Source organism: Peromyscus maniculatus, chromosome 6 (genome assembly GCF_049852395.1).
Source record: "Peromyscus maniculatus bairdii isolate BWxNUB_F1_BW_parent chromosome 6, HU_Pman_BW_mat_3.1, whole genome shotgun sequence".
Taxonomy (NCBI): Eukaryota; Metazoa; Chordata; class Mammalia; order Rodentia; family Cricetidae; genus Peromyscus; species Peromyscus maniculatus.
Window position 1 is genome coordinate 78,122,251 of NC_134857.1, and position 24,628 is coordinate 78,146,878.

The 24,628-nt window shown below is 46.7% G+C and overlaps 1 protein-coding gene across 1 annotated transcript in view; it reads left to right on the plus strand.

Annotated features, from left to right (window-relative positions):
• The window catches only part of Notch2 (notch receptor 2), a 144,331-nt gene that overhangs the window by 99,871 nt on the left and 19,832 nt on the right, over nucleotides 1-24,628 (plus strand). Inside the window, exons 12-22 of the mRNA XM_076574653.1 lie at nucleotides 1,185-1,295; nucleotides 5,451-5,643; nucleotides 7,054-7,199; nucleotides 9,248-9,361; nucleotides 10,714-10,833; nucleotides 11,250-11,402; nucleotides 14,976-15,204; nucleotides 15,952-16,153; nucleotides 17,954-18,107; nucleotides 18,477-18,661; nucleotides 20,041-20,173. Coding sequence (XP_076430768.1) covers nucleotides 1,185-1,295; nucleotides 5,451-5,643; nucleotides 7,054-7,199; nucleotides 9,248-9,361; nucleotides 10,714-10,833; nucleotides 11,250-11,402; nucleotides 14,976-15,204; nucleotides 15,952-16,153; nucleotides 17,954-18,107; nucleotides 18,477-18,661; nucleotides 20,041-20,173 — 1,740 coding nt within the window. The remainder of the gene's footprint in view (nucleotides 1-1,184; nucleotides 1,296-5,450; nucleotides 5,644-7,053; nucleotides 7,200-9,247; nucleotides 9,362-10,713; nucleotides 10,834-11,249; nucleotides 11,403-14,975; nucleotides 15,205-15,951; nucleotides 16,154-17,953; nucleotides 18,108-18,476; nucleotides 18,662-20,040; nucleotides 20,174-24,628) is intronic.

The following is a 24,628-nucleotide window of genomic DNA, read 5'->3' on the forward strand; positions in this document are numbered from 1 at the left end:
AGAAGGATCTCCTTGTGTACAGGAGCATAGACGCTAGCTAGTGTCTCAGTCATGGTTAGTGAGGTTAGCCTCATCAGCACAGAGAGACTGCATGGCATTCTGGAACTAGCACAGAGGTGGTCATTATTGATAAATATTTGATCCACCTACAGATAATACAGTTTGTGGGTGAGTCAGCATGGTGACATCAGGTCTAGAAGTTTCACCTGCCTATATTCTTACTATAAGTTTTTATTTTTAGACTTTCTATACCACAAGGTAGTCTATGGTACCCACAGAGCTTTCTCAGATGCATGTTAACTAATGTAATAGGAGTATTGTTTTATCTTACCATTACATAACCATGGCAACTATAAAGATCGATGTATCCCTGCTGTTTAGTTACTCATATCTACCAAGCTCATGTAAATGTAGCCAAACTGTCACTCATCTGCAGAGCAGACCAGGAGCCAAGCATCACAAGATGCATCTGGAGTTTTATCTCAGTACCTACAGTAATCACCAAGCTTAAGGTGATAGATACAAGTTCTAAAATTTGAATTCAAAGCTCAAATTTTATTTTAGGTGCAAAATACTATCAGCTATTTTACTAAATATGATGGGTTTATTTCCTTCACTTAATATTTGCTAAGTATTCCAGAATAATTAGCCTTGATTTATGTGTTGGGGTTTGTTTGTTTTTTAACTGAAGATGGGATTCTGGGAAGAATGCTGCTGTTTCAGCTCACAGTTGAAGCTGTGGCTGCCCCTCCTGGCTCTGATGCTTTCTCAGTCTGAGGGCTGAGAGTTAACAAGTTATAAGGTGACAAATTTTAACCTCTTCCCCGAAGCTATTCTTAGGTGAACCAGGTACATGTTTGTTTGGCTGTGGATGTGTAGATAGGAGTCTACAGTTGGGCCCTGCTGCCAGGATCTTGGCTAAGATGCTTTCAATTTTACCTATGTTGCCTTTGTACAGTTACCATGACAACAGACTAGAAGGGACAAATCATGGCTCAGTATGAGTAGTCTAGACCTCTTGGCTTCTCAGTCCTGGATTCTGTGGACTGTACTTGGCAAAGCATTGCTTCGTTCTGTTAGGACTGTCTGGATCCCCTTCGGACTTCTGACCACATAGCACCACGGACGGAAGTGCTGGCATTCCTGTGGTAATACAGAATCATTTCTCTGGGGCTCTTTTACAGGTCTTAATTGTGAAATTAATTTTGATGACTGTGCCAGCAACCCTTGTATGCACGGAGCCTGTGTAGACGGGATCAATCGTTACACTTGTGTCTGCTCCCCAGGATTCACAGGTAATACTCCTTGCGTTTGGAGGGGGGCCCCTTTTAGCCCCATCGGGTTGGGAAAGGGGCCCCTAAGTGAAAAATCACCTTTCCACCTGTCTCCTGTTTCTCGGCATCTCTGAAAAGTTTGTGATCTGCTTCTGTACTTCTGAACCAGTTTTCTGTTTCCAGACCTTTCCCAAATGCAAACACCCAATTTCCTTTAGCGTTTTCAGGCCACATGTTTCTTGCTACTTGAGAATTCCTAGTAGACTGTAACTTAACATCACTGTGCTTGAGTTAATGCCTCCAAAGCCACCTTTGTCTCCCTCCAGGCAGTGGCCAGTGCTTCTGTAAAGCTGCATCCGAGGTAAACGTGCATGAGAACACTGACTACTTACCCTGGGGTCCTGCCTCTTCTGGGAGCCTGTTTGGGGAGGGCATGATTTGAGGAGACCACCCGAATTTGGCTAGAATAAGCAAGATCTTTTTGCCCATGAAAAGAAAGTAAATTAATATTGCATTGTAACTCTTCCTTAAGTGTGAACCTGTAGAGAATTTGCCCTTGTGCCCATTGGTGAAATGCAGTCCACACATTTCTCTCTTCTTTTTCCTTGTTATTGTTAACCCTGTCATTTACTTTTCTGGTAAAATTGCTGTTGAGGCTCCAGAGGAAGCCTGGGCCCTCACCGACACCTAAGTATGGTAAAAATCCCATCATGAGGATGCACTCTGTATTCTCCTCTTTCTGGACAGTACCACACACAAGGAGGCATATATGATATTATCCTTCAGTTATTGCCATATGGGCATCTGCTCCCCAGGTGAGCAGCCCACTTCAGGGCTTTTAGCAGAGTCTAAGGACATCCAGGGCCAGGTGAAGAGAATGCCTGCCGTTCACTAGCTGGGTACCTAATTTCTCTATGCCAGTGGTATGACCACAACAGTTGACAGGAACGTTTTGTGGCTCCAGCAGACCTCGGTTCTTCCTGGTCACTTGAGAAGCCAGAGTGGTGAAGGTCCCATGCCTCCCACCCACTGAGGTAGCCTGGTGAACCTGGGCATCCTGAAGGCTGTTCTCCCAGATCCAGTGGGAGCTGAGTAAAATGCACAGGCCAGTTGGAATGCAGTGTGGTTGAAATTGTAGCAGGAAGAGAAGGCTCAGTCTATATGAACGAATTACTCCGAGCTAGGGACCAGGTTGACTGTCTTGGTCTGGTATTGAGAGGCCAGAGTGGAGAGGTGGAGTGGTGTTCCCAGTGCCCTGCAGCCAGGGTTTTGCCCCAGGCATCTGACCCCAGAGCCCAGGCTCATTCCCACTGCACGGCCAGGGAGGAGCTCGTTGTGGTTTCCTTTGGGATTTATGTAAGGTTTCTCACCGGACTTAGTTTTTTAAATGTCAGTGAATCATATTCTCTCTGTTTTTAACATTCAGCAAATCAACAGGGTCAAAGAGGGAGCACATAGGCTAAAAATATTCTTAAATAAACACAAGGTGTAGCATGAAACTACATAACTAAGAGGTGGAATGTTTTGGTTACTGGGTGGTGCCCTCTTCTTGGGAACTCTTTTCTGGTCCAAGAGATTGTTTTGTAAATCTGCTGCTGGAAATGTCCAAGATTCATGAGCAATAACTCTGAGGTTATTTGGGTTTTTTCCTTCTATTTTATTTTAATAATTTCCCCTACCGCTTTCATACAAGCTTTAAAAGATCCAGGGAGGCCTTCGCCTCTTTTCTTTTTAAGGAATCCAGGACTGATTCTCGCCTGTTCTTTGTTCCCCCAGGAGCTCTTGGTGCTCTGGTTAGCTGGGAGAAGGTCAGGCATCATGTGATCCTATAAACTCCTTTTCATTTTCCAAAGCCACTCATGGTGTTTGGATTGTAGGCCTGGCGGCAGATGCCCATAATCCCAGCTGTTCTGGTTGTCACAAGTCCAATGCCTGCCTGGACCACAGACTGAATTCAAGGCAGCTGGGCAACTTAGTAAGACCTTGTTTCAAAATGAAAAGTAAGAAACAGACAAACAAAAACAAAACAAAAAACAGGGCTCAAGATACAGTTCAGGGTGGAGTCCTTGCCTAGTGAGCATGAGGCTCGGGGTTCAGAGTGGAGTCCTTGCCTAGTGTGCGTGAAGCTCACGGTTCAGGGTGGAGTCCTTGCTTAGTGTACGTGAGGCTTGGGGTTCAATTCCAAGTTTAAAAAAAAAGAAAAAGAAAAGAAAAACAAACCCAAAACTATTCTCCAGAAAACAAACACAAAGCTCCACCCCCCCCACCCCCCCTCAAATCTACTGTCTTCCTAAGTTCTCCTAATCATCCTTAAAGGAGCTGTTCCGCCCTCAGTTTGGTGAACCAGTGAGCTACAGAGAAAGCACCCGCCCCCCAGCAGGCAGGGACCCTCCTTCTCATCCTTCAGCAGTCGTTAGGACAGAAGAAATTCTCAGTACACATTGGCCAGTGAGTAGAGTACTCCTGCTCTCCAGCCTAGACCGCGGAGTCCGTAATGCAGCATGCTGTTATTCACTAAAGACTGGTTCCCTTAGTGTAAACAGAAACGTACAGTAATAGAATGCATAAGCAGGTACTTGTGCTCACTCACATCAAGATGACTTAAAGCTTTATTCTGGAAATTGTTTAAAGGCACGTGAGGGTCTGGGGATATAGCTTAGTGGTATAGTGCTTGCAGATCCCAAGTTTTATTCCCGGCACCACACACACACACACACACACACACACACACAAATAGATTTAAAAAGTGAGGTGGCTCATCTGAACACTTGGAAGACTGAGGCAAGACATGTGGAGGAAATGGCGACTCTCCCAGACTGTGGGGCTTTACCACAGGAACCACCAGTAATGGTTCAGAGTGCATGGGAGGCCGGAAGCCTGCGAATGCCTTACTTTAAAGAATGTGTCTCTTTCATTTGGAACTTCCTGAACTAAATAAATATCGTGTTACTCTTTTTAAAATTAATTTTAAAAACCTTTCCAACCTGATTCAGAACACTGTACTTTGAAGTTGATACTTCATTCCTTCATAAGGCTTGCTAGATTTCACTCATGGCATTAGAGGGGACAGTTTCCTTTCCTAACATTTTAAAATGCTAACCCTCAACTGTTGGGACTGTAACAGGACACTGTGCTTGGTCCGCAGTTTTTGTGCTGCCTAAGGCCGGGGTGGGGAGGCTCTAGCAGGTAGTTCTCCAAGTTCAGCGTGCCCGCTTGCATTTCCTGGACCGCAGCACCAGGGTTTTTAGAGGCCCTAGGGTTTGAACCACACAAACCATGGGAAATGTGGTTGTTAGGTCCAAACCATCGCAGTCTGTGGCAGTGGAGCCTAGAAATCCCTCCCTCTTTTTATGGGTTTTTTTTTTGTGGGTTCTTATGGAAGCCAGAAGAGGACATTGGATCCCCTAAAGCTGAGTAACAAGCACTTGGGAGCTCTCTAACATGGGTGCTAGAACTCTGGTCCTCAGGACAAGCAGTAAGCATTCTTAACCACGGAGCCATTTCTCCAGCCTTAGAAATCCTGCTTTAACGAGATTTTTGTACATTGCAGAAAACCATTGGTATAGACTGGGAGTCACTGACATGTTTTCTCAAGCATCGGGGGGGGGGGGTGGGGGGGGGTGGGTAGTAAATGCTTGCTTACAGACTCCTTTACAGAGGAAGAAAATGGGTTAACCTTAGTTTAAGAATAAAACCAAAACAGCTATTCTTTTTCATCAGTTTAACATGAAACTGAGCAGTCCGTTCATCTTCCAATTAATTGTGATTCGCCGTAGATAGAAATGTAAGAAGTTGACTGAGTAAAAACGACGGAATGCGTGTCAGGCTGAGTCAGCATACCCACACGGCAGCGCCAGGAGGGTTAGCGGTCTTTGGTGACCTTTGTTCTCCTTAGTGCTTGTGAAGTTCTGAGTTCCCAGGGTAGAAGCAGTCTGCCTGAGAGTGTCGCAGTGCGGTTCTGGTGGTGTTAACAACTTTGCCTCCTTATTAATCGCAATCCTCGTGCCTTCCCTGCATGGCATGAAATGCTTTTCAGTGTTATTCCTTGAACTTTAACGCTAGTGCCCTATGGCACTTGCAGCCTGCCTTGGTGAAGAGTGTCCGCCTGTGTGTCTCCTCATTCTAACCCTGTTCCTTGAGGGTTTAAATTTGAGTAACGCCGCCCCTCCCCCACAGGGCAGAGATGCAACATTGACATCGATGAGTGTGCCTCCAATCCCTGTCGCAAGGGGGCAACATGCATCAATGACGTGAATGGTTTCCGCTGCATATGCCCCGAGGGACCCCATCATCCCAGCTGCTATTTACAGGTGAACGAGTGCTTGAGCAGTCCCTGTATCCATGGAAACTGCACTGGAGGCCTCAGTGGGTGAGTAGCTCCCGTGCTGTGGTTGAGCCTGTTGGCTTCTAAACCCCGCTGAAGGAAACGCTAGCACAACACAGGGAACTTCACCTGATACTTAGGTGAAGGTTCTGATGGTCTTTTGAAGTCTTCCACGTCTCACTGCTTTTGCCCACGGAAGCCGGCCTGTCTTCTCGGACTGACAACTTTCTTGGGAAATAAGGAGGACTGTCTCCTTTACATGGTAATCAATGAGGACCCTACAGGAAGGTCCAGGTGGTTCATGAATCTGGCAGTTGTGTTTTAGATTACAGGATTGGGATTTGAGGAATGTTCTAGATTGACACCCCCCCACACACACACACACCTCCGCACAGCCTCTCCTCGTTCTGACGTAGCACCTGTGCACTCTGAGGTAGAAGTGGCTCAGCTGACTTTAGACATAGTTGGCATAATGTGTTTGCAGCTTTCCTGCCGTTGGAACTGTGTGGCCTGTTGATGGGTTTAGGACAGGAGTGACTTAGATGTCAGGAGATGCTGCCATAAACTCTGTCGTAAGACATGCTTGTCATAAAACAGCATGGGTATTGCCACTTCCCAAACCTTCAGCGGCTAAAAGAAAGGAGAATGTCTTAGAGATAAGTTTGTTTTTTTAATGGCTTAAGTCGGATTTCTGATCCAGAATATGACAACCTTCAAAACACCCTTCCCCAGTTCCCCCACCCCCAGCTCCCTTCTTCCCAGCTGACCCCCCCTTCCCCTCCTCCAACTGATCTGATACCACATTTAAGTGCTAATGATGTTCAAATCAGATATTGTATGTATTTTAGGTCTCTTCAGTTTTTTGCCTCTTCTTGCTCAATGCTGTGCATTCTGAGGCAGGGTTTTTGATCAGAACGAAGCCTGACTGGCCAGTAAGACTCCAGTCAGCCCTCAGCAAGCCTGAGTGGGCTCTGCTACTGGCCTCTTTCCGATGTCTAGATGGCACATTCTGCGCTTCGTTCGTGTTAGTGTTTCCGGCAGATTGGCCTGGTATATTTGGCAAACCATTGCTTAGATTTGCAATTCACCAGTGTCCTAGTGAGCCAGGGAAGCACCAGGTAGGTCTCTCTACTGAGCACGCTAGATAGATTCGTGACTCTCTCCATGTGAACGGTGATGTGAGTACAGACCATAGGAAAATGAAAATGAGGTAACTCCTGTAATCTTTGTAGTCGGGAGGCTGAAGCAGGGGGATTACCATGAGTTTGAGGCGAGCCTTGGTTACATAGTGAGTTCCAGACCAGCCTGGGCAACAGAGTAAGACCCTGTGCCCAGAATATCAGACACAACAAAGAGAATTGATGGAACTACCTAGTCTCACCCATCTCTTATGTGTTTCTCGTGACTCAGTTGTACCTCTGTCCTCGTACAGTAAGCACGCTTGTCCTCTTGCAGCTACAAGTGTGTCTGCGATGCAGGCTGGGTCGGCATCAACTGCGAAGTGGACAAAAACGAGTGTCTTTCCAACCCCTGCCAGAACGGAGGAACGTGCAGCAACCTGGTGAACGGCTACAGATGCACGTGCCGGAAGGGCTTCAAAGGTGAGCCAGGCTCGGCTCTCCAAACCCGCTTCGGGCTTCACTGTGCTGCCCGCCGCTCCGCTCCTGTCTTTGTGGCCAGTTCTTCTTGTTACTCCTGTTTACGCATACAGTGAAGACACCGAGCAATTAGGATTCCTGAGACGCTCGGGGAGTAAAAGCATGAATAGATATCATTCTGCCTTCAGCCCACCAGAGAGGTAGACCGGAGGGACAAGAATACTTCAGATGAACAGTTAAGGCTCCACTGAGGGGCCGGCAAGATGGCTCTGTGGGGAAAGGTGCATGCTGCCCGATAGCCTAAGTTGGAGTGTCTGATTGAAGCTCCTTGGCCAAGACTTGATTCTGTCATAAGTCAGATAGCTTCTTGGAAGTGGAGTGAAAACATGGTACTTACTGTCGCTGGGTTCTCTGGTGGGCTCAGGACCTTCCCAGCAAATTCCTACACATGAGCTATTCTGGATAGCCAGTATCCTGTGGTCTTCTGGAAAAATACAGAGCAGAGGAATTATAGCAGAAAAATAATCTCAAATTTATTTTACTGTTAGTCTTTGTGTTGGGCTGTTTGACATTCAGTCTGTTTTAGAACTACTCGATTTGATTACAGGCTGATTATCCCTAACTCTGAATTGGAGTGTTTCAAAATCAGGAACTTTTTGAACACCAACAAGAAGTAAAAGTTCAGGAAACTTTATTTCATGTACAATATTACTCTAACATATTGTATTAAATGTGTGTAAAAGGTACATTGGAAATATGATCACATCCCCTAAGTAGCTCATCATCTATTTGTAAGAATCTTCTCTCTATCCAACACCTGAAAAATCCCAAATGTTTCCGATGTTGTCTCAGAGTTTCTGTGGCTGTGATGAAACACCATGACCAAAGAGCAAGCTGGGAAGGAAGGGGTTTGTTTGGCCTACACTTCACATCACTCTTCATCACTGAAGGAAGTCAGGACAGGAACTCAAGCAGGGCTGGAACCTGGATGCAGGAGATAATTCAGAGGCCATGGAGGGGTGCTGCTTACTGGCTTGCTTCCCCTGGCTTGCTCAGCCTGCTTTCTTATAATATGCAGAACCAGCAGCCCAGGGATGGCCCCACCCACCATGGGCCGGGCCCTGCCCCATCAATCACTAATTAAGAAAATGCTTGCCTACAACCCAGTCTTATGAAGGCATTTCTCAGTCGAGGTTCCTATCTCTTAGATGACTTCAGCTTGGGTCAGGCTGACATAAAACTACCCAGCACAAATACCAACTATTTCTGAAAAAGGATTCTCAGGCAGTACCAAACAAATTTATGAGCTTCTACTTTAGACATTAATGTTCTGGTATATTGTATCACATTTGCCAAGAAACTTGTAGGTTCAAAAGCACTTTCATTTTTTTAAAAATCTCATTGGAACTTACTTATCAGTGACCCAGTGGGAAATGAGAATATAAAATCAAAACTTGTTCAGTGAGCTGTAGACACCATTTCGCCCAGGCCTCTGTCTCCCTTTCTCACGGTGCTCTGGCATTTCTATTGTTAAGGGTCTGTGTGGGCCATGCTGAAGGTGCAAAGGTGGGTGATATCTGGTGCTGCCTCGTTCCCTCTTATTGTTACACTGTTTTCCTCTCCCTATCTTTTAGTGGGAATAAATGTTCTTCCTTGAATTAGGAGAAAACTCTTTCTAAGGCTCCGAGCCATAGCTTTCTGATTGTAGAGACTGCACACAGGTGGAAGAGTGGACACCTTTCAGAGGCTTTCCTAATGAGTTTTCCCATAGTCTGACCAGAAAGGGCCCATGTGTAGACACAGCAGCAAGCTTTTCAGCCATAATGAGTTCTTGGTCCGTTGTGGAGAATTCACTGTGTTTGGAGAGGCATTAGGCCTCCAGGCCTTCCCTTCACAGTTCTGACCTTCCACAGTTCTGACTGGCTTTTCTTTTACCATTGTCATTTCTGCGACATCTGATTGCCACCAACCATTAGAGAACTGGTCGGTACTTGAGGTAATAAGAGGCTGACAGTTTTAAGGTGTACGCATTTCCCCCTTCTCCCCTACAGGCTACAACTGCCAGGTGAATATTAATGAATGTGCCTCAAACCCCTGTCTGAACCAAGGAACCTGCTTTGATGACATCAGTGGCTACACTTGCCACTGTGCATTGCCTTACACAGGTGGGTACTGCAGACCAGCAGGCCTGTGCATTGCCTCACACAGGGGGGTGCTGCAGACCAGCAGGCCTGTGCATTGCCTTACACAGGGGGGTGCTGCAGACCAGCAGGCCTGTGCATTGCCTCACACAGGTGGGTGCTGCAGACCAGCAGGGCTGGAGGGGGATTCAGGCCCAGGGGGGGATGCAGGCCCAGGGGGGGATGCAGGCCCAGTGCTAGGCAGTGCAAGCACCTGAGTCTCAGTCACTCAGGTCAGAGATGCTGCTTTGAGGACCCAGTGTCTGGTGGCTTGTGGTCTCACGGGCCACATCTTGAGCTTTGCGGAAGCATGGTGGCAGCGAAACAGCTTGTTTTATTTATGCTTTTTTGGTGTTTGTGGGGTTTTAATCTTTTTTTTTTTTTTTTTTTTTTTGGTGGTAGTACGTGGGGATTGATCCCCGGGCCTTATGCCTGCTAGGCAAGGGCTCTACTACATCCTCAGTGTTGTAGTGTTTGGTTCTTCTAAGTTATATATGTCTTGAGCCTGGCACCTAGTTGGTTCAGTGGTGCCCATCTTTTTGACACTTGACGTGATGCTGTGGAGAAAATTCCTGGTAATCCGTCTTTCTTTCTGCACACAACATTTTGGGATGGCTGTTAAAGTGGATTTTGTGGTAACGACTTCGGAAACAAGTGAGTGGACCTGCGAGATGCCTCGGTGGGTAAAGGCACTTGCTACCCGCCATGAGGGTGGAGAGATCGGGTTTACAATCCATCTTCTAAAAACTAATATGATTTAAAGACATAGCTTGATCCCCTTTTAATGAAATCATTTTTATTTCTTTTAATTTCCCTCTAAGTTTGCACTCAGTACACCAAGGCAGGAAGCATTCATTGGTGGGCAGATGTCAGCATCCCATTGATAGTAGAGGTTGCCTGGCAACCAGCTGCTTCCTGTCAGAGCACCTCTGAGACTGAGCTGAGCCCTCTGGGGAGATGAAGAACCAATCTTATTGGATTGGTGCCGGGGTCCAAATCTATACAGCCAGCCCCAGTGGTAAGAGCAGAGGTAGTGGCCCAGCAAAGGCCGAGGGGTCACTCTGTTCTAGTAGGGATTGACAGTGCATTTCTTATTTCACTGCACTTAATCCACAGAAATCCTCTGTGAGTCATGCTGCCCTAATTTTCTTATTATTTATGAAGAAGATTCAGAGAGAGAAATGATCTGCCTGAGGTCACCAGGTTAGCTGCATTGGGCCAAGATTGAAAGGACCAGTTCTTCTCTTCTGCTATAGACTGGAATCTGGGTTTACAGTCTCAGGACACCCTCTTTTCCTTGGTTGACTCTTTACCACAGACTGCCATTTGCTTTCCAGGCAAGAACTGTCAGACAGTGTTGGCCCCCTGTTCTCCAAACCCCTGTGAGAACGGTGCTGTTTGTAAAGCGGCACCCAATTTCGAGAGCTTCACCTGCTTGTGTGCGCCTGGCTGGCAAGGTAACGATGCCGAACGCTACATTCCGAACTTTGAATAAGGCGACCGGATCCTTGGATGACATGTGGGGTGACGTGGGAGACCCTAAGCTTGTGAAGCCTGTAATCTGTGCACAGGAGTTGCTAGCTGGAAAAGCTCACGACACCTTCCCAGTTTTCATCTTCACAGTCCTCCGCCAGCTGAGACACCCCAACCCAAGAGTTTAAAGTTAGGAACAGCAGCTGGCAGGAATTTCTCAGGGACATAGACGCCTTTCAGGGACCCCCTGCGTAAGTCAGGTGCCTGTTGAACAGTTGTATCCAGCTCACCCTCAGCTCATGCTGCCCTGAAACTCATTCCTGCCTAAGCTCACCCCCTGCCTCGACTCTTGTGGGAATCATGTTCCAAAGAGTGGCTCTTCATTGTCCCATGTTTCTAGGTCAGAGATGTACAGTTGACATTGACGAGTGTGTCTCCAAGCCGTGTATGAACCATGGCCTCTGCCATAACACTCAGGGCAGCTACATGTGTGAGTGCCCTCCAGGCTTCAGTGGTGTGGACTGTGAGGAGGACATCAATGACTGCCTTGCCAGTGAGTACACCTGTCCCTGTGCACCGTACGCCCACCCCCAACCCCTGCCCCCAGGGAGAGAAAACTCAGAGGGAGGGAGGCGTGCAGTGTAGACTGTGCCCCTCACACGGACGTCAGTGTACCAGACATTAGTAGTTTAGAGTCTTCATTTTGAAGCTACTGTCTTTAGGAATTAAAGTCATAGAATCTGTTGTAAGCATTTCTCTACATTTTAATTCCTGACACAGTAGGGAGAGCGCTGTGTGGCTTTGGGAGAACACAGACTTTTGAAGGGCAGTAAACATAAGAAAGAACCTACAAGTATTTTAATTGTACAGTTCCTCCACTTTGGGCAAAATGATAACCCAAACCATCAACCACGGAGAACATAATTTCTTCCAACGAAAGCCCCTCTGCTGCTTTACCTTCCGTTCCTCTTCCTTGTCCCAGTCAGCCACAGACCGGCTTCTGTCTCTCCAGATAACGGAGTGCCGTTAACCTCTGTACAGATGCAGCTCTCGTCAGGCAGGCGAGGGGACGAGGCTCTTGTCCGTCAGAATGTACTTCAGCCGGTTCGCGTTTTCACCCCTGGTGTCCTCTCCTGCATTGTCTCCCTGCTCCTGTCAGCCTTCAGTGCTGGGCGTCAGAAGTTCACAGATCCCGGGCCTTTTTGGTTCTAAAGTGTTCACATCTTGGGCATGTGACCCCAGTGGACGCATGGAGTTCATTCATGTTTCCGTACATATCTTACATGCATAGCCTGTAGGTGTTGATGTAAGCTATATATGAATTCTTTCAGTGCACCTGCAGGTTGACTGCTCTGTATTTTCTGTCTACTTTTGGCATGAGGTTGACCCTCAAAGGGTTTCAGATTTTGGAGAACTTTGTGTTGTAGACTTTTGGATTATTTTAATCTGTGCTATTTTATTGTTTACTTGTTTGATTTTTTTTTTTTCAGTTTTTAGGTATTGTAGATAAATGTATTATGATGAGAGTGAAGATGTGTGGTTTCATTCTCTGAAATAAACCCCTGTTCGTAGAGTGAGCCATGCGGTACCTGCATGTCCTAGCGATACATCACAGCAGTATTTTCCAAGGGACTCGCCCCATTTTCATTCTGTAGGAAGTGCTGGTTAGACTCCATGTCTGGGAACACTTGATGCAGTCGGTGGCTTCTGCTTTAGCTCCTGCACCGTGTGAGCACTGGCATCTCATTGGCACAGCCTCCTGGTGATGGTGCTGACCACCTTGGCACTGTGTGTGCACGGGCATCTCATTGGCACAGCCTCCTGGTGATGGTGCTGACCACCTTGGCACTGTGTGTGCACTGGCATCTCATTGGCACAGCCTCCTGGTGATGGTGCTGACCACCTTGGCACCGTGTGCACGGGCATCTCATTGGCACAGCCCTCCTAATGATGGTGCTGAACACCTTGGCACTGTGTTACACTGGCATCTCATTGGCACAGCCTCCTGGTGATGGAGCTGACCACCTTTGCCCATGTTCTTTGTCTGTGAGACAATCTTCGGAGGGATTTCCATTTAAGTCCTTTACCCATTGGGAAAATGAACTGAAAGGTCAGGTTTGTTGGCTTGCTTATCTTATTACTTAGTTCGTTGTAGTCTAGGTTTAACTCACTGTCAGGCTTTTGCTTTGCAGCTAGCTATTTCCTTCAAACACATTGTTTTTCTTTTTGTTTTGAAGGGAAAGGTTTTACTATTGATGACACAGTGTTTGATCATTTTTGTAGTTTATGGTTCACATATCCAAAGCCCCTAAGGTTTGCCTCCTCTGTCTTCAGAGTAACATACTTCCTGCTCTTTCCTGAAGACGTTGTGTTGTGTATAACTGGTGTGTACCTCTTCCAAACAGTGAGCCATGGGTCTTCAGAGTAACATACTTTCTGCTCTTTCCTGAAGACATTGTGTTGTATGTAACTGGTGTGTACCTCTTCCAAACAGTGAGGCATGGAATCTTTTTTGTTTTTTCTTGACAAGTTTTTAACCTTTCAAAAGTCTTTTTGAGACTTTTAACTTTTTAATTATTTTAGTTTGGTTTAGATTGAGCTTTGGTAAAATGTCTTTCAAAGATTCCATCTGTCTTACCTAGGTTTCTAGCACTCTAAAACTCTATGACCAAAAGCGCCTTGGAGAGGGAAGGGTTTGTTTCGTCTTACGCTTGCAGTCAGTCTGTCACTGAGGGAAGTCAGGGCCGGAACCTGGACACAGGAGCAGAAGCAGAGGCCGTGGAAGAACACCGCTTACTGGCTTGTTCCCCATGGCTTGCTCAGCCTGCTTTCTTGTAGAACTCAGGAACCACAGTGGGCTGAGGCCTCCCACATTAATCATTAATAAAGAAAACACAACCACAGATTTGCTACAGGCCAATCTGATGGAGGCATTTTCTTAATTGAGGTGCCTTCTTCACAGATGACCCTGGTTTGTGTGGAGTTGACAAAACCAAAGCCAAACCAAACAAGCAAAACCCCAATAACAACAAACAAAACTGACTAGCACATCATCTGACTTACCTGTTTTTAAGTTTTCTGGCAGAGATCCATTCATAATAAGCTTTATTTTACTCTTCATAGCTGTCAGATGCGTGATAACTTTGCTTCTTTTATCTGGGACTGATCATTGACTCCTTCTCCCTTGGGAAAGAATGTCTGTTTGGGTTGGACTTCTTGTCTCACTTGTAGCTCAGGCTGACCCGGAACTCACTGGGCAGCCCATGCTGGCCTCGAACTCACCCCAGTTTTCCTGCCTCACCTCTTTCAAGTGCTGGGACCCAGGGACCCACCAAGCCTCATGTTTTCCTTTCTTCTTGAACGTATGACGGGGTGTGTTAAGTGTCCCTCCGGTAAAGCAGGGCCAACCTGACCTTTCAGTTCATTGCTTAAGTTCTCCTTCACACTTGTGACGGCTCCTGCAGTTGTGACTTGATGCCCTGTGTGCTGGCAGCTGTAGCGTGGCTGTCTTGCTCCAGTCTCTGTGTCATTAGGTTGCACAGGGCCCCGGCACGATTATAACTCAAAATCTATTGGCCTGACTGTGAATGGAAGTGTTGTAAGGTTAAGTATGTGATTTTAAAAATAATTTAAGAACGACTCTGTGTCCTGGAGCTACTTAAAAGTTAAAAAGAAAAAAGAAGAAATAGAGACAGGCATAGGAAGGTGATTGATTCATACAGTGTTCTTAGAACAGACTGAATACATAATTCTGCTCCCCCAGCCTCCATAAACACAGTTTGAAAATACTAGTTAATATTCCCAATAATGTATGTGTTAAGCCACATAATTCATTTACGTATATGTAGAGGACCAGTGCAAGTTTTGTGACTATTAATTTTATAAATTAATGTGTTAATGTAGATTAAATTGATCTTGATTATCGAACAGATAAAAATCTTAGGCAAGAGTTAACTGAATTCATTTTTCATAAATAGGGAGTCATGTCAAAATAAATGCAAAGAGGCCAAATATGAAAGTTGAAATTGTGCTCCTTAAGGGTATGGTGTGGCCTCGGTCATTTGCCTTCACAAGTTTACAGGGAAACCATGCTGCTGTTCTGAGTTCCTCTTTTGTCATGGCTCAGACCCTTGCCAGAATGGAGGCTCCTGTCTGGACGGAGTGAACACATTCTCCTGCCTCTGCCTTCCCGGCTTCATTGGGGACAAGTGCCAGACGGACATGAACGAGTGTCTGAGTGAACCCTGTAAGAATGGGGGCACCTGCTCTGACTACGTCAACAGTTACACGTGCAAGTGCCCTGCAGGATTCCATGGAGTCCACTGCGAAAACAACATCGACGAGTGTACTGAGAGGTGAGCGGGACGGACCTAGGCCACCAGCGGTTTCCAGGGAAGGGGAGAATGGGGAGGAACCTTCACGGCACAATGCCAGGATTGTAGGGCCAGGACCCACCCGCTCCACAGTCCTCTCTCATTGCTCAGTTTTTGAAAGACATATGATCAGAAAGTCAAAGGTCAGAGGTTGAAAAGCTGCGTGGGATAGACCATCACTTTTTTCTTGCCATGGAGCAGAAGAACTATCAGTTCTGTTCTGTTCTCCCATGGTCTCTTTGTTCCAGTTGACAGTTGACCTAAAGAGTTCTCTTTCTTTGGAGATCCGTTTCCACTGTTTAAGTATTTTTGGGAAGGTTTATTTGATTTTTATCTTATTTTATTTTATTTATTATTTTAGCAATGCTTTTCTTCTCTTTCAAAAAGAAGTCTGAAGTGAAGAGCTATTTAGGAGTTTTCATGTAAAACCGATTGCTGTAATGATAAAATATGCTATGTAGAAAACTGCAGGAGAACTGAGTGGAACCTGGAAACCATCACCCTCTTTAGGATTCTAGACAGCTTGTCACTGAAATGCTCCTAAGAGGGCTGGTGGAAAGGAAGTTAGGACTCACTGTAATCTCTGACCCTTGTTCTAGTTAGGGCATAGGTATCGGAGTCTCGGAGGTGTCTGCCCCCTAACACTCCAGATTTCAGCAGCCATCCTTCCCAGTAGCAGGTCAGAGCTGCCGGTGACATGGCTAATGTCCTCTCCCGTTGGCTCCTCAGCTCCTGTTTCAACGGGGGCACGTGTGTTGATGGCATCAACTCCTTCTCTTGCTTGTGCCCTGTGGGTTTCACTGGTCCCTTCTGCCTCCATGATATCAACGAGTGCAACTCTAACCCGTGCCTGAATGAGGGAACGTGTGTTGACGGCCTGGGTACCTACCGCTGCACCTGCCCCTTGGGCTACACGGGCAAAAACTGTCAGGTAAGCAGCTTCCCTCCCGCTCGCCCGGCTCAGTCCCACAGTGGCTGGGGACTCTATCCAGTCTCTAGGCAGGAAGAACCATTCAAAAAGAGAGGACTGTGGATCTCAGGTGGTTCCTGAAATGGATCTGGGCCACCTTGGTAGCTAGAAGATTCCAGACTGGTGACACCAGCAATATGATATGGGTTAACAAGCTTATGGTTGTTTGAAGAGGCTTACCAAAAGCTAAAGAAAAATGTGGCTGACAGCGAGCACCCACCTACCTTTTACAGAAAAAGAACAGGGAGAACGCTGTGGTAGCTTCTCGTTGTTATAGATTCCTGAGAAAAACAACTCTAAAGGAGCTTGCTTTGGGCTTGTGGTTTAGAGATTTCAGGCCAAGTTGGCTGCTTTTCCTTATGGGCCTGAGACAAGGCTAAATGTCATAGTCACAGCAGCTGGTGTAGGACTCTTTTCACCTCATGGTGGCCATGAAGCAGAGAGAGACAAGGAGAGGAGGATGGGAAGGAGGGAGGAAGGACAGAGGGAAGGAGGGAGGGAGAGAGGGAAGGAGGAAGGCAGAGAGGGAAGGAGGGAGGCAGATGGGGCAGGGGAAGCCAAGAACAAGATGTAGCCCCCCCCCAAACATGTATCCAGTGACCCACTTTTCCAGATTTGAACTTCCTCTAGTTTTCAGAATCGTTCAAAAATACTATCACCATTGGGAACCAAACCCTCAATACATGCACCTCTAAGGGTCGGTTCACATTCAAATACTTACAGGACGGAAGAATCAAAACAAAACCACAACAACAACAAAAAACCCAGTAAATATCAGGTACAACTAACAGGGTAATGCTTTGCAGTGTTATAACATAGCCATAACCAAACTAATAAATCTTTAAAATTCAAATATATAAATGTAAATTTTCATTTTCATAATCTTTGGATGGAAGGAGTCCTCACAGGAAACTAACTTTCAATTCATGGAGGAGAAACAGCCCCCTCCCTGACCCCCAAAGGACAGTGTATATAACCTTTCCCAGGTCACATACCAAATGGTAATTGATTCTGCGTTATCTCTTCAGCATTTATGAAGTTTTACCTCTTCAACACTAAGAGTAACAGAACTCAAAGAGCTCGGGAACACGTGACTAAATACATAGCGTGCGTTTGGTTACACTGGACAGGGAAGCAGCCACCTCCACATCAAGCAGCTTGGTGCTGTGCCCAGAGAGCATTCTCTGGCAGATGCAGGTGGCGAGAGCTGGTCTTGCCCCCCCCTCCCCCCCGGCCTCCACTGACCACCTTCCAGCCAGCAGTCCGTGTCAGGAATGCAAACCCCATCTCTGTCTCATGTTTGTCACAAACCTGGTTTTCAAAATAAGGTTTTGGACAGTTTAGGCTTGTGAGTTAGATCACTTTACCCATCTTCCCCATAGGGAGGGTTGGTCAAGATGCATGTGGATTTCCTGCAGGGTTAACCTAAGAAGCATGGGCCCAGACAGCAGCTCGAGCTCTTCCCAGCCTCGCAGGGTGGCCATATATGCTCACATAATGCTGTCGGACGCTCTGAGGATGACAACTTCCCGAGCCTCTAGAGTGGTCAGGTTTCTGGGCCCAGGGCTTTTGCAGACAAATGAGACTGTAGAAACGGCAAGGTGCATCCAGCACAGTGGGCCAGGTTCAAGGCCTGGGTGAGGGCTTCCTCTGTCCCTAAGACCAGTCCTTTTCTTTGACATCTCTCAACACACTGAGACTGAGGGACTTCACTTCCGGTGTCCGGATTTTGATGCCTGTGCCCCCTTGCCTCTGCTTTAGACCCTGGTGAACCTCTGCAGCCGGTCTCCATGTAAAAACAAGGGGACTTGTGTTCAGGAAAAGGCAAGGCCCCGCTGCCTGTGTCCGCCTGGATGGGATGGTGCATACTGTGATGTGCTCAACGTGTCCTGTAAGGCGGCAGCCTTGCAGAAAGGTGAGTTCCACACCTAAGCCTCAGATACTGATGTCCGTGCTGGCCAGAGGCATCTTAGGACAGAGAGAACTGAATGGGCAAGGCTCTGGAGAAAGGCTGGAGGAACGTTTAGAGATCGATCCCAAAGAGAAGGGTGACTGACATGAGATTAAGACAGATTCCACTTTGAGAACGAGTTTATTATTATTATTATTATCATTATCATTATTATTATTATTATTTTATTGTGCAAATCAATTGCTTGAGGGTTGGGAAGAACTAGTCAGTAGTGAAGAAAATCTAAGCCAGTAGTCACTAGCTGGGGCTCACCCGCTTGAGGGTTCGAACCTGGTGTGTGTCACACTCTCGGATGCCCCTTTCACTACCCAGGAGTGCCCGTTGAACACTTGTGCCAGCACGCGGGCGTCTGCATCAATGCCGGCAACACCCACCACTGCCAGTGCCCACTGGGCTACACGGGGAGCTACTGTGAGGAGCAGCTTGACGAGTGTGCATCCAACCCCTGCCAGCACGGCGCCACCTGCAGTGACTTCATAGGAGGATACAGATGTGAGGTGAGAAGATGAGGCGAGGGGAGAGGCCCTCGGGAGACCGGGCCCTCGGTAAAAACCCGGCTGAGTTCAGCCGTGCGTGTCCTACAGATGATGCACCTTTACCCGTCGCTACTGTAGTGTTCACCAGCCGCTGTTTTTGTTCCCAGCCTTGCTTTCACGTAGCTCTGGTAAGATGTTTTCAGGGAGGCCTGGAACCATCATCATCCCTCCTTACCAGGCCTGCCCTCTGTGTTGGTTGGCATCCCGCCGGCTTGCCCAGTACAGTTGTCCCTGGTACTTCCTGAAGAGCAGTACAGTTCATTGGCCAGTTCGTAATTCTCTGAAACAAAAAGGCATGGCCTCGCCTCCGGTGCCAAAGCACCACGGACCACGCTCAATGTCACCGTGTGTGATGTTTAAGTGTGCGTCTTTTTCCAGTGTGTGGGCTGATAAGAGTCAGATGTTAAACACCGGAACTGGAACCTGATACCCCTTAGAACACCAAGCAACAACACAAAGTTCCCTCTGCTGCTACCTCAGCGTGTATCTCACAGCAGGCCTGTCAGGGCTGAACTCAAACTTTTACACATCTGTTTTGTTTTTTTAAACATAAGCCACACGAGCAGGATTCTAGCCATTTAATGCTGCCTGCTTGGCCTAGCCTTTAAAATAACACACTGTGTATCATAGATAAGATCAACCCCGGAATTCAAGGAGCCAGCCCTGCCCTGGGGAGCTCCCTCACCCGAAGACTGGTGTTGCTGGGCCACTGAGTGTCACCACCTAGAGTCTTATGCTCCCTCTGTGGTGCCCCCCCCCCTTTGAAAATCTGCTTCTTTTCCCCTTACTTGGGGGAAGTAGTCTTGTGCTGTGAGGGACTTCCTCTGCATGCAGAGTCGGTATAGTGTGCCTAAATGAAACTTGCCACAGTTGTCTTTTTCCTCATCAGTTCTGAGTTTCTTCCATCCCCACCATCATGCACAGCCTCATCTTTTCCTGCCCCCCCCCACTACCCCATCACACAAACACGCAATGGGTCCCGTGTCCTTCCCCACACACACTGCCTGAGTCTGCGGCTGCTCATCCCGTGTGGAGGGATGCACGGTGTGTGGACGAGGAAACCCTTACACAGAAGCTTGCTCCAGAGAGTGTCATGGAAATAACCCTCAGTACACACAGCCCTTGCCTTCCTTTAAAATGGCTTTTCCCCCCGCCTTGGCTGGAAGAGGGATCGGTCACTGTGACCCTGCGCAAGGAAGTGTCAGAGAGTGTGCTGATCGCAGAGTGCTACACAAGTGCTCTGGGGTGGGGAGCTAAGTCCTAGCAGCGCTGACCTTCAGCTGGTCCTGCGGTCTGTTTCCAGCACTGACCCCCTTCTTCATGTCCTCTTCTCCTGGCAGTGTGTTCCGGGATATCAGGGTGTCAACTGCGAGTATGAAGTGGATGAGTGCCAGAACCAGCCGTGCCAGAACGGAGGCACCTGCATCGACCTGGTGAACCATTTCAAGTGCTCGTGCCCACCAGGCACTCGGGGTACGCCGTCAGCCTTGCCCTTCCCACCGAGGCCCCTTCCCGCCTTTTAAATCTGGTCTTAGTACTGACGCAGTTTAAAGACGGAGACAGTGAAACATCAACAAACCAGCCACTTAGAGCCACTTAGCTCTTCCTCCTCCTCTCTCATGCTCTCACTCCTGCCAGCTCTGGTGTTTCCGTTCTGCATGGTTGTTGCTTTGCTCGTCTTCCAGGAGACAGAATGCAGAATCGACATAACATTGCAACAAAATTAGCCTGGCTAACAGGGTTTCTTGGTGCTTCAAGAGAAAACAACTCATAGCCTCTTAAAATCGAATCCACATAGGCCTGCTTTTTGTTTTGTTTTGTTTTGTTTTGTTTTTAAACTAGCCAAGTCTTGTCTCCTAAGGCCAGGGAATCAATGAGATGAAAGTGTTTGGCTGCTGTGCCAAGGAGGCAGATGGCAGAGGGCTGTGTTCCTACACTCCTAGTAAGGCCTTGATGTGCACCCCTAGACCGTGGATGCTAGACCCATCCATCTGCTCTGGGTCCTGCCACTTCCTCCTGGAAAGGGGAGCGCTTGTTTGAAGAGGCGTGTGAAAAAGTGGGAAAGGCCCCCCACAGCAGCCCGAAGTTCAGGCAGCCTCAAACACAACAGACCTCCAGAGAGGCTCTGTGTTATCATAGACTTGTGTATTGTTAGATTCGGATAACTTTTCTTCGTAGAGATCCAATTTGGTTAAGTTAACACAGAATACCCCCTAAGGGGTAGGTAGTGCAGAGTGAGGCTGAAGGGAATCAGGAGTCTGCCTGTAGCTGGTACAAGTTTGCTACATGAAAAGGAGGCTTGTTCCCTAGTCTAGAAATAGTTAGAGTCAGTTCCAGTTCACTACTGGTTCATCCCTTCTTATTCACTCGCTCACCCATCCATCCATCCATCCATCCATCCATGAGACAGGGCATTTTGTCATATTTTTGGTTATCCAATAGTAGTAAAGCTAGATATGTAAGGTATGAACCAAACTGATTCTCTGTCTTCTTTGGGGGTTCGCATCCATGTTCCTTCTCTTCCTTTAACCTCTTCCTCTCTGTCTCTTTCTCTCCCACTCTTCCCCCGCCCTTCTCTCCTTTTCCTTCCATCTCCTCTTCTCCCCTCCAATCCCTCTCCCTCTCCTTCCCTCTCCAGCCCCTCTCCTCCTCCCCATCTCTCCCTCTCCTCCCCCTTCCCCTTCATCCCCGCTTTTGTTCCTCTCACTCTCCTCTCTCCTCCCTCTCCTCTCTCCCCCACCCCTTTTTGTCCCCAGAATCCCAGGTAGCCGCAGCCTCATTCACTACAGGCATGCACTACCATGCCTGGGTAGTTAACGCCTTTAAATAATAGCATTGGTTCAGACACGCTACAATTCTGGTGGTAGCTAATTATAGATATCATATCTCGGGTAACACAATGGTGGTTTTGTTGGGGGATTTCTTTGTTTGCTGTTTGGCACTCACACTCTGGTAGGTGTTGAGTTACTGACTTTTCTCTGTGTTTTTGGTCTGTAGCCCCCCCGGCTGCCACAGGAAAGGTAGGAGTGATGGACAGGGCTGGGCGGAGGTTTTCCCGCAGTCTGGAAGTGACACGCACATCGCTGTCCTTAGAGGTGTGTGTGTGTGTCAGCACCATTCACTAGTGTTCTTCCATGGTCCATGGAGGCTGGGAACCTAGGAAAGGATGTGGGTTCTGTACTGTACCACAGATTTTGTGAGCTAGACATATCCAGTCACAGGCTAGAACATTTCCTAAGACAACAAGATTTTTATCTTTTTAAAATCCTTCCTTCTTCCTCCCTTTTTCTTTCTTTCTTTCTCTCTCTCTCTCTCTCTCTCTCTCTCTCTCTCTCTCTCTCTCTCTCTCTCTCTCTCTCTCTTTCTTCCTCCTCTTCCTCATCTTCAGTTTTTTGTGAGACAGTCTCTCTATGTGGCCCTGGCTGTCCTGGAACTCACTCTGTAGACCAGGCTGGCCTCAAACTCAAAGGTCCACCGGCCTCTGCCTCCTGAGTGTTGGGATTAAAAGTGTGTGCCACCACACCTAGCTCCCAAATGCCTCTCAATGGCGTCTTAGAATAATAATTTAGTGTATTGTGACTGTTTCCACCCCAGCTCCTCAATGTGTCATCTCACTGATTTTTACTGCTGTGGTCTTCACTGAGAACTTGACTGTTAATCTTATTGATGGTCTCTCAAGATACCTTTCCTTTGCAGTGTTTCCAAGATCGCCTTTTAATGGTCTGTTAAAGAGTGTGGGTCTCTTTCAGTGTGTCCTACTTGACTGTTTGCTGGATTATAGCTTGTGTACTTGCGTAGGTACCTGGAACAGTGTATATTTGCCCTGACTTTACCTATCTGGCCATCTGTGAGTGTTGCAGGAGACCCTGGAGTTCTATCACACCATAGTGACAGTTACCACAGTGCTTTTTCTTAGCGCTATACTCGGAGGGTCGGATGTTGGCCTGTGCACACCTCAATTTCCCCATTGCATGGGCTAACTGGAACACTTATGTCATCCCTAACTGTTTGCACCAGGCTAAGAATGAGGTCACTCTTACTTGAGAATCTGTTTATTATTGATAATTCTGTCCACATGGGAGGGGCGCTGTACGCTTATTTCACTCATGGTACCAAATATCAAATATCCAGTGAGACCGGGAACACATACTGGCTTTGTTTGCTTCCACTTTCCGGTTTCCAGTTTAATCTGTGATAGATAAGGTAATGTAGGCACGTGGGCATGGATAAATACATCCACACATGCACAGAAAAGCATGCAGTAAAAGACACACTCCCACCCTATTCATCCTCCCCAACACTCTGCTCCCCCTCTTCCACACACAAGCAATCACACACAATAGTTTCTTGTGTCTCTAGAGGTTTTTCCTTCTCTAAAAGGTTATCCTTCAAAACTGCTTTAAGTGTATAGGAGCCAAATACAAAGATAGTTTTTATTTCCTCTACTTTTAACTCTGAAGATGTATTAGAGACATTGTTTTTCTCTTGACCTCTTTCCTTCATTGGCATATTTTCATATCGAAATAGGGAGCTTCTTTAGTGGTTTTCACAGAATCAGAATTCCCAGTTATGACATTTCATATCGTGTTTAACTGGTCTTCTAGTGACAGACGCTGGGGTTTTTGCATACTTGTAAGTGCACTTTACAGAATACTTTGTCAGGAATAGAGTTGCTGCCCGGGTCATTACGGAGCTGTCATTTACGTGGCAGTGCTGCTTGCGGCCTCTCGGCATGCCATCATCCTCTCCATGCAATGGAACAGCGTCTCCTATTCAGAAGTTGTTTTCTCTCTAGGATTGGCCCCCACTCTCTTTCCCTGTTGAATTACATATTTTTTAAAATTTTGCAGAAATTGTCTGTCTTTGGTATATGATACAGATATTTTCCCAATATACTTAGGTCTTAATCTTTCAGATGTTTTTGTGGTGATTTTTTTTCATACAGATTATCTCTGATTACATTGAATTTATCCATCTTTTTTATGGTTGCTTGCATTTGAGTGGTAGTTGGTATTATCCTCGAGGCTCCAAGATTTATAAAGGCATTTTTCTGTCTTTTCATTTTTTTTTTGTTGTTTTGTTTTGTTTTTCCAAAACACGGTTTCTCTGTGTAGCTTATGCGCCTTTTCTGGAACTCACTCTGTAGCCCAGGCTGGCCTCTAACTCACCGAGATCCGCCTGGCTCTCCCTCCCGAGTGCTGGGATTAAAGGTGTGCGCCACCACCGCCCGGCTGTCTTTTCATTCTGTACTAGAATCCTGAAGTACCTTTCCCATATGATATTCTCTACAATGATTTGAGATAGGACTTTTTTTGTTTGTTTGTTTTTGGAGACAAAGTTTCTCTGTAGCCCTGGCTGTCCTGGAACTCGCTCTAGAAACCAGGCTGGCCTCAAACTCGCAGAGATCCACCTGCCTCTGCCTCTGAGGTGTTGGGATTACAGGCATATGCCACCAACTCCCAGCTGAGGTGGAATTTATTATCAAATTCTAAGTTCCTATGTGCATTTGGGTGTTGTTGTCCTATTCATTAATTCATGAGAAACTTTGTTTCAATTGTGAAGGAATCTTCTTCATGCTTTCCTGGCTTTTTTTTTTTTTTTTTTTTTTTTTGTGTGTGTGTGTGTGTGTGTGTGTGTGTGTGTGTATGTTCACACATACACACACACACACACACACACACGTAATTGTAAGAATCAGTTTGTCATTTAAAAATATTGCTTATATTTTTTGAGGTCACATTTTATCTATGAATTAATAGAGTAAATACATCTCTATCATAAAGAGTCACATAATCAGATAATGTATGTTTTCCATTTATTTGTGTCTCTTCTGTATGTCCTTGAGACAACTTGCAGGATAAGCACATCTTGTTAAGATGGCTCATGGCCATTTTGCCTTTTGAAATTGTTTATGACAGTGAGGCGTCT